The sequence below is a fragment of the Sorex fumeus genome, unplaced genomic scaffold, assembly GCF_029834395.1.
Source record: "Sorex fumeus unplaced genomic scaffold, SorFum_2.1 ptg000051l, whole genome shotgun sequence".
Lineage (NCBI taxonomy): Eukaryota > Metazoa > Chordata > Mammalia > Eulipotyphla > Soricidae > Sorex > Sorex fumeus.
In genome coordinates, this window is record NW_026606108.1 from 26,909,407 (window position 1) to 26,923,205 (window position 13,799).

The window sequence follows — 13,799 nt, forward strand, 5'->3', positions numbered from 1 at the left end:
TCCCCTCCAGCCCGCCCCTCGCCGCCCTCCTCCCCACCCCCCCCCCGCCCGCCGCGCCGCGCCGCCTGCGAGGAAACAAAGTGCTGCGGGCGGGAGACTAGGCGGCGGCGGCGGCGCGCGGACCTCACGGGGCCCTCCGGTCACCCTCGCCCCGTTCCTTCCCTTGTGTGCGTGTGTCTGTGTGTGTCTGTGTGCGCGCGCGCGCGCGTTTTCTGACAAAGGGCATTTGACGATTGATTGATTCGCAGCCCTTCCCCCCCTCCTTTTTTTTTTTTTACCCTTTGTGTTGTAACGCTCTCCCGCCATCCCAGGTACTTCTCCCTCGCTCCCGACGCCGGGCTCTCGGCGAGCGCTGATCGCGGGCTCGGGCGCCCCTCCTCCCCGCCCTCCCTGCTCTGCTCTCCTCCCTCCCCGGGCTACCGATCGCCCCCGCCGCTCCGCCATGGCGACCGCGACCCCCTTGCCGCCGCGGTCGGGCAGCCGCTCCAGCGCCCCCGCCACGCCGCTGAGCCCCACGCGGCTGTCGCGGCTGCAGGAGAAGGAGGAGCTGCGCGAGCTCAACGACCGGCTGGCCGTGTACATCGACAAGGTGCGCAGCCTGGAGACGGAGAACAGCGCGCTGCAGCTGCAGGTGACGGAGCGGGAGGAGGTGCGCGGCCGCGAGCTCACCGGCCTCAAGGCGCTCTACGAGACCGAGCTGGCCGACGCGCGCCGCGCGCTCGACGACACGGCCCGCGAGCGCGCCAAGCTGCAGATCGAGCTGGGCAAGTTCAAGGCCGAGCACGACCAGCTTCTGCTCAAGTGAGTGTGCTCGCGGGGCTGCTGCGGGGTTAGTGGTTCCCCCCTCTCCCCCCGACCTACTCCCCCGGGGCGACGGCGCGCAGCCTGGGGGAGGCCGAGTTCTGGGGTTTCTGCACCGCGGAGGTGGGGGGTGGGGGGGGGGAAGAGCGAGAGGTGGGGCGGGGAGATGGGGGGAAGGCGGGAATCCCGCGCCTTTAGGGAAGGGGTCGGGTTTTCTGTCTCCGGAAACGGGAAGGAATCTCGAGTTTCTTGGCTTGGGGCCGGGGGTTTCGCAGGGAAGGCGGAGGGGGTGCGGGGCTCGAGTTGCAGCCCCCGGGGACTGGGAGGCACCTTTCCCAGCCCCGGATCCGCCGCCGCCGGTCCCGACCGAGTGAGCGCGCGGGTTCGGGCCTCGGGCCCTGGTCCTCCGGGCGTCCGCTCGGCGGCCCCGCGCGGCCCAGGTGCGGGGTGGTGCTCCCCCCCACCCCACCCCCGGCGCGCGCCCCAGTGCGCGCCGCGGTTTCCGGCCGGGTGGGAGACAAAGCACCGGGTGGGTTTGCCGTGCTGGGCCCGTCGGCCGCGGAGCCCCGGCTGCCCGATTCAAGAATGAATGAGCTCCGCGCGGGCTCGAGGGAGGAAGGGGAGGGACCAGTCTCCAGCGTCCGGGTCTCCGGGGGGTGGGTCTTGCCTTGGCGCGCTCTTTTCTTGGCCCTGTGACATTGGGCGAGGGTTCTGCGGCTAGACTCTGGCTGGGAGGGGACAGGGGTTAGAGGCTGAGCGATGGACGCGGCCTGACGGATCCAGGGCAGGGAGAGGTTTCAGGCACCTTCACTGTCTCCCGGGGAACGCTGTGGTGGCCTTCAGCGACACAGATGTGGTGCTGTGTATGTGTGTGTGTGTAGGGGGGGGGGCTGGGGGGAGGATCCTGGGGCTTCTCCCGCGCTGGGGATTCCAATGTGGCCTTTGAGAATGCTCCGACCGCCGCGTTCCAATCCGCGAACCTCTTGCAGCAACCACCCCGCCCCCTCCTGGCACCGGTCCCCTCCCCTGGCTTTTGCACCCGCGCCGTATGTACTGTCACTCGGAGTTGTAGGTAATGGACAGACCACTCTTGTTTGTTCAGCGTCAGTCACTGTGTTGACAGGCCAGGGCAGGTGAAAGAGTTGGGTAAATGTGGGGAGCGTTGTGGTCTGGTGGAGCTGGTAATTATTTCACCACCGAAGGGAGTCGGGATTTCAGCTCAGGACTTGACGATCAACTTTGAATCCTCTGCTGATCCTACTTTGACTTTCTTATATGCCGAATAGCATATTTGCCATCATTCGGAAGTCGTGTGCATGTCACTGTCGAACTCATGCTCTCTAACGGCTGATTGAAATTTCTGGAGATTTCCTTCTTGCGACTTTGATCCTGGGTATCTGTCTTTCCTATTACTGGTTTTTGGTTTGGAGGCCCTGACCTAAAGGTGCTCTAGGTTTGCTCGATGCTCATTGCTCGGGGCTCTCCCCGAGTTGTGGGTGTGGGGGAGCCGTGTGGTGCTGGGGGTTGAGCCCCGCCTCTTGCAAGTTACACTGTCTGGGCCCGTGGATCTCCTGTCTTTCCATTGATAAGCATGTGCATATGCTTGTCTTAGTCTCTGACTTGGTGTAGGACTCTCCTTTGCATTCCTGTACTGGAAAAACAGTTCATAAAAAAAAGGCTGTGCACTTCGTAAGCAAAAAATAGTATAGATGGGTTCATAATGAAAAATGATAGTTTACGATCTTTTTCCAGGAAGCAGTCATATTTAATCCATTGGGCTTTTATTTCTTTAACTATTTAGCTCCATACTAAAAATTAATAAGTTTAGGGACTGGAGAGGTAGTGAAGCAAGCAGGTAGGGTGCTTGCCTTGCACATGACCTACCTGGCTTCCATCCCTGGCATCCCTGTATGTTTACTGCCCTGTTCCCCCAGTACCACCAGGAGTGATTTCTGAGTACAGTGCCAGGAGTAACCCCTGAATATCACCTGGTGTGGCCCAGAAGACAGGGAAACAATTTTTTTTTATTTGCTTCTTGGGTTTACCTACCTTTGCAATGATCTTTTGAAATGGCTCAGTTAACTCTAATTCTGTTTTCGTCATCGCTTGTCTGACTCCATTATTGAGAAGAAAAAGCCGTCAGGACCAGCATGTAGCTTGCACTCACTGGACCTGTTCTGGTTTCAGAGGTGTTCAAGTGATACTGATTAGGCATCTGCTATGGGCTAGTCACTGTTTAGGTATGTGAAACATTTGGTTTTGGGGCTATTTACTGTGGTATTCAGAAACTGCTCCCAGATTTGTGCTCCAGAAATTGACCATGTAGTGCCAGGAATCAAACCTGGGCCTCCCACACATGTGCTCAGCTCAGTCAGCCCTTTGACCTATCTTTCCTGGATACAGAGACTCAGCATTATGGACCATATGTTTTGAGAGCACAGTAGGAGAAATAATTAGCAGCTAATATATTTTATCTAATCTCAAGAATTTTGATACTGGTACTGTAGTAATCTTTCCAGTAGATATTCAAGTTTTTTTTTTTTATTATATAGTAACAAGACTGCCACCTGGCTGACTATTGTTGTAAAAGCTTATTTGTGGATTGCAAAATGCATGCTGGTTTCAGAAGGATTAAAAAGTGAGGATATATGTATTAGAATTGATAATATGTCTGATATACTAGGTAATATGTTAGGGAATAAAAACAAAATGAAGAATGGATATTGTGGTTAAGGAAGTCTGTCTAAGAGACTGACTATTGAAAATAATAATCTGAAACAAGTGTTAGAATCTTTACTTTTCTTAGGTTTGTACATACATTTCTATTGCCAACTTAGATGCTGTCAGTTGCTCAAAACATGAAATGTTTTTGGTTCATATTTCAGTTACTAGTCTCCTTGTACAGTTTGCCCCTAAATAGGCTCTTGGCAGAAGAAAAATTTATCATTATTATATTCTTATAAACCTTTTGAAGCTTTCTAATCATATCATCAACTATGAGTCTAATTGTCCCACTCCTGTCCAGAACACTGTTCACAAGACGTGTTGTGCAGCTGACATACGAGAAATTTGCTTGATAGTTTCTTCGTGTATTTTGTTTATTCTCTCATTTTGTTTGAGAATATTCGTAGGCAATTTATTCAGAAAGGATGACAGAAACTAAGCTTTCTGAGCCCTGTGAGTCTGCAAATAACTTAATTTTATTCTAATGCTTGCCAGATAGTTGAGCTAGGTATAGAATACTGGCTTATCTCAGAACTTGGAAATTGTAGTGATATAGTCTATTTTTTATAGTGAATCTATTTTTTAATTGTTATTGTCTGTTTAATGCCATTCACAGGCCTTTTATTCTTTTTTGGGGGGTAGTTATTGACCGCCTACACCCCCTAAAAAAGCTTCTGGAATTTCTTTGTCCTGGTATAGTGATAGATGCAGGTCTAGGTATGTCTTAGCTATTGATCCTTTCTTTTTGTTTGTTTGTTTTGGGGCCACACCTGGTGGTGCTCAGGGGACCTTGTAGCACTGGGGGCAACTAATGTCAGTGCATATAGTAAGCCATCATCCTAGGAGTCAATTTTGAGCAGTAATTGAAGTATAATTTGAGGATGGAGGGGACAAAAATGCCTTTGTCTATTGGGTTAATTTAGTTCTTTAATTATTTTTTTTTTTGGGGGTCACACCCAGCGATGCTCAGGGGTTACTCCTGGCTCTGTACTCAGGAATTACTCCTGGTGGTGCTTGGGGCACCATATGGGATGCCGGGGATCGAACCCAGGTCAGCCACGTGCAAGGCAAACACCCTACCCGCTGTGCTATTGCTCCGGCCCCCACTCTTTCATTGTCTTGAAGTTTATTTTCTGCTTTTTTTCCCCCCCCGAAGCTTCTATAATTTGTCTCATTTAAGTGATACCGACTTAGATTAAGTCAATATCTTAGCATTACAGACTTCAAACTTACTTAGTCCAGCCAAAGCAATAGTATAGAGGTAGGACATTTGTCTTGCACCTGCTGACCTAACTTTGATCCCCGTCACCCCATCTGTTCCTCCATGATCCACCAGGAGTGGTACCTGAGCACAGAGCCAGAAGTAAGCCCTGAGTACTGCCTGGGTGTGGTCCTGAAACAAAATAGAAAAAAAAAATAAGTTTTTTTAGTCCCTTAGTCCCTTTTTGATTCCTCAGCACACAATCTTGTGGTCAGAATTTCTAGAGATGCTTGGTCCTGCTAGATAGAATTTCAGAATAGTTTCTCTGCAGATGATTTTGAATTTATAGGCCTACAGATACCAGATTTAAGATACAGCTTCTATTCAGTCCAAGTCTAATTATATTTTCTTGGAAGCCTTTTTTGGGGAAGAATTTTAAGAGTGATGATGAATGTTATCAGTTAACGTTTTAAAAACAAAAGTGAAGAATAATTGATTTTCAGAATTTACTCTTATGGGCAGGTGTGCTTAAGGCAGTTCCAATAGTTATGAAGGTAACTTGGGGGCCGAAGAGATAGTACAGCAGGTAGGATGCTTGCCTTGAATGTGGCTGAACCAGGTGAGGTTCTATCCCTGGCATCTCATATGGTATTAGGAGTGATTCCTTAGCGCAGTGATTTCGTAGGAGTAACCTCTGAGTGTCACCGATGTGGTCAAAAATAAACAAAGAAAGGCACTACGCATATACAACATATGACGCCCTGTGGGGTTTGAGGTAGTACTCCATCATGAAACAGATATTTTTACAGAGAGTGATATTAATAGTCACAGTACTGGAAAAATACAACTAAAAATAGCCTCATCATTCAGGTCAGATTTTATCATCAAATAAATTAATGAAACTAGGTTTTAGAATTCTAGGTGTACTTAAAAGAGATTGTGAATTTATATTTTTATTTTTTGGATTTTTTGAGGGAGTGCTGTAGGATTTTTCAACCCTGAGCAAGCCAGTTCTTCCTCTCTCACCTTCCTTTCCCTCCACTCCCTGCTCTTGAATCCAGGATTTCATGCACAGACTAAAATATCTGCCACTGAGCTATATTCCTGGTCCATTAATTAAAATTTGATTAAAAATTGTGTCAAGAAACATGGTTTAATAGTTTACATCTGGTTAGACCTTAAAGTCTGTGTTTTCAGATTAATCTTTGAGATATTCTACAAGACTTTGCTATTTAAAGTAGAATTTCTTACTTTTTAAAAACAAATGGTGATTTTACATTTGTATTATGGAAATAAGTTTTTTTTTCCCACCTCCAGAAGGATTAAAGTATAATGTTGATTGATTCCTGTGGTTCATATGAACCTGAAAATCTTAGACTTCTACTTTCATCCCCAAACATCATGGCATTGAGGGAGAGGAGCTTAAGGTTCAGGGTTCAAGCCTGTAGTGTATGTTTATTGAAGGGAGGGGAGGCGGAACACACAGCATTTCTTTAATTTTGCTCTGTTAGTAGTAGGAAAATATGAACGAGAAATTTGAATTTGTGTTTTTATTTTAAAAATTTCTAGATGCAGGTGTGTAGTACCAGCACATGTAATTGGAACCTTTTTATTGAAGAAACTTTTTTTTTCTTTTTGGGTCACACTCGGCAATGCACAGGGGTTACTCCTGGCTCATGCACTCAGGAATTACTCCTGGCGGTGCTTGGTGGACCATCTGCATGCTGGGAATCCAACCTGGGTCGACCTGGGTGTTGCAAGGCAAACATCCTACCCGCTGTACTATCTCTCCAGTTCCCTGAAGAGACAATAGTACACAGTAGTGTGAACGTTTGTTTAGGCATTCGTTGTTACCATGCCTTATGCACCAGCAAAGTGTTAGTATCCCTTCATCACTATCCATTGTAGGTGATGTCAATCTGTCCACCCCTTCCCATGGTAACTGCAGTTCTGTGGTCAGCCTGAGGGTTTGGTTACATTGATGTTGTGGGGTATTGTCTGTGCCCTTGCTTTTTTTCTTCAGGCACCACTAAAGAGTGAGATCATCTGGTATTCTTTCTTGATCCTTCAGACTTTGCTTCATGGGAGCCTGTCTAGTTTCATCTGTTTTTCATAATACAGTGCAAGATTTCATCTTTCCTTATAGCTGAGTAGTATTCCTCATTGCTGTGTGTATTTATATATAATTTCACCCACTCGTCTATTGTTGGGCACTTGTATTGTTTCCAGATCATGACTGTGGTAAGTAACACTGCAGTGAGTATAATTCCAGTTAGTGGTTTTGTTTATTTTGGGGGCCACATTTGGTAGTATTTAGGCTTACTCCTGGCTCTCCTCAGGGATCACTCTTTAGGGAGTCCTGGGGACCATTTGGGGTGCTGGGGATCCAACCTGGACTGGCTGCATGCAAGCACTTTACCTGCTCTCTTATCTCTCTGGCCTCTAGTGAGTGTTTTTGTGCTTATGGATAATTGGACACTTTCTTCCGTTATTTTGTGTTTGGGACACCCCAGTGAGTGCTGAGCGGTGTCTCCCTTATTTAAGACTGGGAGTTATTGCCAGCTGTGCTTAGGGAACCATATGGTGTCAGTTCAAAGCTGGGTCTCCCTATGCGAAGTGGCACACGCTTAGCCTGTTATCTCTTTGGGCTGAGTGGTACCCTTGTTCACATCCACTTCATATAGGTTGTACCAAAAAGTCTGTGGCTTAAGAGAGTTCTTGAATTCTTTGAGCTTTAATTTATGCAGCTGTTTAATTAGGAAGAAGATTGGAAGAATCTGAATTTCTAAATCTTAGAAAAAGTCAAGAAACTTACTTTTTTTTTTTTAACTTGTTATTTACCTGTAGCACTGTAGCATTGTCCTCCTGTCATTCATTGATGTGCTCGAGTGGGCACCAGTAATATCTCCATTGTCAGACTTGTTACTTTTTTTGGCATATCAAATATCTCATGGGTAGGGCTGGAGCTATAGCACAGCAGGTAGAGCGTTTGCCTTGCATGCAACCAACCCAGGTTCAATTCCCAGCATCCCATATGGTCCCCCGCCAGGAGTAATTCCTGAGTGCAGAGCCACGAGTAACCCTGAACATCGCCAGGTGTGACCCAAAAAAAGCAAAAAAAAAAAAAAACAACCCAACAACAAATATGCCATGGGTAGCTTGCCAGAGCTTGCCAGGCTTTGTCATGTGGGCACGATACTCTCAGTAGCTTGCCAGGCTCTCCGAGAGGGGCAGAAGAATTGAACCACAGTCTGCTTCATGCAAGGCCAATACCCTACCCACTGTGCTATTGCTCCAGCCCCGTCATTTACCTACCTCAGAATAATGGATGAATTTCCATCCACATTAATAACTTAAAGAAACCAGGAAGCATGGGGCTGGAGCGATAGCACAGCAGGTAGGGCGCTTGCCTTGCACGCGGCCAACCCGGGTTTGATTCCCAGCATCCCATATGGTCCCCCCGAGCACCTCCAGGAGCGATTCCTAAGTGCAGAGCCAGGAGTAACCCCTGAGCATCACTGGGTGTGACCCAAAAAGAAAAAAAAAAGAAATCAGGAAGCATACCAAACTATAATATGATAAGACTCCTTTTCAAGATTGGAAAGAGTGAGATGGGGGACTAAATATAAACTTGACTTATGTATTTTTGTTCATAGAATAGAATTTAGGATTTATTTATAGACTAAATATCAGGGTTGTTTTACCAATATTTTTGTGTTTTCAAACCCCAAAGAATCACTGTCAATCTTCTTTAGAGAGATTTTTTGGTACGTAACTTGATTAATTGAAAAACAAAAACCTCTTCAGACCATATATTACTGTTTTTATCTTGTGCCCTGAGTTTGTTCTGGTAAGAAGCAAGCAACCTGACATTTGTTCTTGATGTAAATGCTCTTAAGACTTCATGTTAAGTATTTCTTTAAGTTTTCAAGGGAACTGAAAGTACTAACCCTTAGAATTCAGCCTACAAAGTGGGCCCTAAGTAATTAACCTGTCATGACACTTCCTTCCCCAGCTTTCAGGGGATGTTTGCTAAAGTATGATATCTTCTGGAGTTGTTTGTTTAACCTGGGGCGTTAGACTAGGCAAGCTTTTGCTGTACCCAGATTGAAGGAAGTGACTTACACGAAGAATGAGAGATAAAGCCTGTAAAAATATGCTGCTGCTATTAGGTTGTCTGGTGACGTCAGCCCTGCTGTGTCAGAGATCCGTGCACTTTCCTATCTTCGGCCCAGGTTTTTTTTTTTTTTTTTTTTTTATGTCCAGAGCAGAATCTGCCTGGGCTGTCGGCTGGGTGCTGCAGCACCGAAGCTGAAGATCCTACTTACTTCTGGAACTTGAGGAAGTTTCCTTAATCGGTTCTGACTGCTTTCCCTGCTCCCCCTCCCATGTCTGTGAGAAGGGAGTTGTGTTTTGGAGGTCATATTTGGGGACTTAAATAAAAACTTTTAATTTTGGGCTGGAGTAATAGCACAGTGGTAGGGCGATTGCCTTACACGCAGCCAGCCCGGCAGAGCCAGGTTCGATTCTTCCTCCCCTCTCGGAGAGCCTGTCACGCTACCGAGAGTATTCAATATGCCAAACACAGTAACAAGAAGTCTCACAATGGAAATGTTACTGGGCCCGCTCGAGTAAATCGATGAACAACGGGAGGACAATTTCAGAAAAGTTATATTCATTATGGAAAATTAGAAAATGCAAAAAAACAAAAGAAAATAAAATCTTACGTTGCAGCACAGAAATTAGACCTTTGAACTTTTCCTGCATTTCTTTTTCACAAGCAGTGCATTCATGATAAACTCCCAACAGGTGGGTGAACACTGTGGGTGAAGGAACTGCCCCTTTTGAAGAAAGGTGGACTTGAGTTAACTGCTCTGTTTGCTGTGACCACAGCCTACTATTTAGGCTTTGCAGTGACTGACTGGATTTTTCGGAGGCCGCTTAGGTTATGGTTATCTTTCTGCTTGCTGGCAATAACAGGTCCCCCCCCCCCCCCCCCCGCGCTTAACATAATGGTTGAATGTTAAATAATTTACTGGCTAAATGTTAACCATGGGGTAAAGGAATTAACATGTTGCCAGTTTGTGATGCCAGCAGCAGATGAGTGTCCGTTTCCTATTTGGAAGAATCTCCTTTTAATTTCTGGAGGATGTTTCTAATGCTTTCATCAGTTTTACTCTTAGCATAAAAGATCAAAAAGATCAAAACTTGATCATAATCTTAGATTTCTTCTCTTATTTTTAGTAGACACCTAAATGTTACATGAGGCTTTTCAGAACTAATCGGTTTACTTGATTCTTTTAATTTAATAAGAGTTACTTTCTCAGACAAACTGGCAGGCTATCGAATGTAGCCTGCCCACTCGGCAGAGTCTGGCAAACTCCCTGTGGCGTACCCAACATGCCAAATACCAGTAACAATGATGGGTCTCATTCTCCTAAAGAGCCTTGAATATAATCTCAGGGCTAGGATGAAAGAGACGTTACTGGGGCCTGCTCGAGTCAATCGACGAATAACAGGATGATTTGTGATTGATTGTGACTTTCTCGGACGGGAGCGATGGCACAGTGGGTTGGGTGCTTGCCTTGCATGTGGCTGACCTGGCTTCAACCCTCAGCCTCTCATATGTTCCCTTGAACACAACCAGGAGTAATTCCTGACTGCAGAGCCAGGAATAACCCCTGAGTATCGCCAGGTATTAATTCCACCCCCTGCCCCCGAAAGCCTCAGAGACACTTTTGAGAGACTCAGCCTGGCCTGGCTGTGCTGCCGCCAGGACACACCTGTCTACTGATGTGTGGGGCCATATATTGCCAGGGATTGAATAATCATGCATGCAAGATAACATGTGCTCTAGTTCCTTAAACTGTATCCTTACCCGGTTTTTAATTTTTTTTTTTTTTTTAAGGAAGGGGGAAAGAGCCACTACTTTCAGACTGGTGATGCAGCTCAGTGGCAGAGCACTCAGTTTGCAGGTGTGAGACCTTAGGTTCGAGCCTCAGCAGTGCAAAGCACAGAAAGTAAAGCAACTTCCACCTTAATATCCTAAGGGCTTTGGAAAAATGATAGTTAAGTCTCTAAGTAAATATTTGTATCTTAAGATATAAGCTGCTTTCCTTTTTAGTCACACATTAGAGGTGCAGGTCCTCGAAGTCAGGCCTTGAACTAATAATGCTGGGACTGGAAAAGGGATGTGTGCTCCTTGTTAACAGTTACTTCCAGTGTGTGGGGAAGACAGCGGACAGTTGCAGAATTGTGGTACTGTACGTGCAGAACACAAGTACCATGTAGTTAGTGCTTAGATTGCTACAACCTTGGTTCTGGGGAGAAAAGACCTACTCCAGGGGGGGACTGGGGCAGCAGCTGGAGTCAGGAGACCCTGGCTTCTGAAGGAAGCTTCAGAAGAGGGCAGTGTCCTGGATCCCTCAGGTGGGGGAGATTTGGAGTCTAAGGAGAGGCCTCAAGAATTTCCTGTCAAAGAGTGACATGGTCCAATTGCTGAGGCCAATTACTTTGGCTGTTGTGGAGGGGGGAAGAGGAGAGATGATCACTGGTGAGGGCCTGGGGGATCCAGGAGGTAACCCCTGACCTGGGGGCCAGAGACTGTCTAGGATAGTTCCTTTGAGCCGGTCACACTGTGTTGCTTGTCACAAACTGATGGAAACAGGGTTTTGGGGTCTAGTGGCGAGAGAGTAGGTGAGGTTTGCTGTCATCTGGGGATTTGGAATCCTGCTCAGAACTCTGAAGAGAATTGGATCACTTTGCAGGGGTGAGAGAAAAAGAAGCGTACAGAGTCAGCTATGGAGAACATCTGTCTGTGAGACCTAGGTGAAAGGAAGGAGATGCAGAGCTGGGATGACTGAGAGTTGGAACAAGAGTTGAATCTCAGACAAGGACATTTAGGAAGGGATGCTAGGGTAGAGTGGTTTGAATTGGCCACAGGGGTTATTTGGGTGCCTGGGATCCTAGTCTGGGAGGGCCTAGTGCTGGTGAGGTTGGGCAGTGGGGTCAGACCACTGACCATGAATGAGGAAGTTGGGGAGGACACACTTCTTATGGTCAATTCAAAGTAGATATGTTTGAATATGAAAAGATAATTGTGTAGGGAGCAAGGCCCTTTACCCCTTTACGATTCTGTAGTAAAATATTTTTGCTCATTTTACCTCCTTTAATGAGAATGCTTTGGTAGCTTCTAGGGTAAGTCTCTAGTTTAGCATCCAAACAGGGACACTTGTACGTTTGGAAGCTGGCGTTATTAATAATTAAGCTGGGACAAGAGGCATGAGTGGAAATGGTGCTAGGGAAATGGCCCATGCAGGTCAGCCTGCTGAGGGGTCTCCCCCAGTGATCTGGCCCAGCTAACCTACCTCATCTCCCTTCAGTGTCTTGGGGCTGAGGGTGAGGAGAAGGAACTGGAAAGAGTACACAGGCCTCCCCTGCTCTCTCTGCCTGGTGACTGCCCATAGTGGAGATCTGATTTACTGCTTAGAGCATATGCTTCTTCTTTGGCCATTGAGCAAGCAGGGAGGGTGCTAGGAGGTTGGTTTGCTTAGATTTTCAATCACCGAGTCCTACTTCAGGCTACCAGGACATCGTTTGCCATCTCCAGTGTCTGCAGTATTAGATCAGCTCACTTCTCTGAGATTCCCTTGGATGTTTGCTCTTGAGTTTGCTCATTAGTTTTCACTCATCCCTGGACTCTCAGCTAAGAAGGGTTTTTCCTTCAGGTGCTTCCCTCCTGGGGACCTGCACCTTTGCTGTTTTGGTCGGGTTGCTGCGAAGTGGAGTGCTGTTTCTGTGCCACTGCCACCAGTAGTTACATCTTGTGCTTTTTGTAGCATTCCGTCCTTTCTCCTCTTTACCGGACCTTGTTAGGAGTAATTCCTGAGTGCAGATCCAGGAGCAATCCCTGAGCATCACTGGTGTGACCCTAAAAAAGAAAGTTGCCGACAAAATTTGTTAATTAGACAATACCATATGAGCATCTGATTCCTCAGAGAGGGCAGTGTTCTCATTGGCAGGGTTTGTGTCTCCCCCTTTTATCAGTGAGTTTCCTTTGTACCCTCTGGTCTTTTTTCCCAGGTAATTTGTGGGGCAGAGGGTTGGGTGTGCTCAGGGCTTGCTCTCTGGCTCTACTCAGGGATCACTTCTGCCTCCTGGAGTCGATTAGGAGCCACATGCTGTTTAGGGGATCAAACTGGAGTCAGCCATAAGACCCTTATGCTGTCTGTCCAGCCCTCTTTTTCCTGATTCTAATCTCATTCTGGCAGGGTTTGTGTGACTCTGGTTGGGTTGTTGCTGATTTGTTCCTTACTCTGATTATTGAGCAGCAGATTTTCATTCCACTAAAAATTTATTATTCATTGTAGAAATTGAAATTTGTATAAAAACATCTTAGTCTTTTTGTTTTGTGCCAGAGGAAATCCTTGTCAGTGGAAGTTGTGATCATATTCTCTTCTGAAGCTTTGGTATTTTTTGTCTTAAAAACAGCTATTGTGGGGGTCAGACCTGTTGCTGTGGAGAGGGCTTGTGGGGTTGGGGTTTGAACCCAGGTCTTGTGCATACAAGGCCCATGCTCTGTCTCTCAAGCCATACCCCGGCTTTACATTTATTTTAATTGTAAAGAAGTTCATTAATTTTTCTCTGTAGAAATATTGTGGATATTGTGAATATGTCTGTTCTCTCTTTGGAAGTGCAGATAATTTGAGGACAGATAATAGTATTGAAATTAAAGAATAAATGTTGGTGCTGACTCATTTAATATATAGGTTGAATCTCTTCCTATGAAATAGTTTATTTCGTCTAAGAACCTCAGAATTTCACTTGGGGCATATTGTTAATAACTTTATGGTGGTTGGGGTGGGGCAGGGGGATGGTGACCCTCCCATCAGTGGTCAGGGCTTACTTGTGGCTCTGTTCAGGGACCACTCGTGCTGGACCTTGGGGTATGTCATTACAGGAATCAAATCAGGATTGGCTACCTACCTGCAAGGCCAAGTGCATTAGCCTCTGTGCTATTTCTCCGACCCTATTGTTAATTACCTTTCTGCTCAGTTCAAAATTAAAATGTTTG

The 13,799-nt window shown here is 46.5% G+C and overlaps 1 protein-coding gene across 1 annotated transcript in view; it reads left to right on the forward strand.

The window, feature by feature from the left end:
- The first annotated feature begins 327 nt into the window (after nucleotides 1-327).
- The window catches only part of LOC130032813 (lamin-B1), a 44,875-nt gene continuing 31,403 nt past the window's right edge, over nucleotides 328-13,799 (forward strand). Inside the window, exon 1 of the mRNA XM_056124411.1 lies at nucleotides 328-801. Coding sequence (XP_055980386.1) covers nucleotides 443-801 — 359 coding nt within the window. The 5' untranslated portion in view covers nucleotides 328-442. The remainder of the gene's footprint in view (nucleotides 802-13,799) is intronic.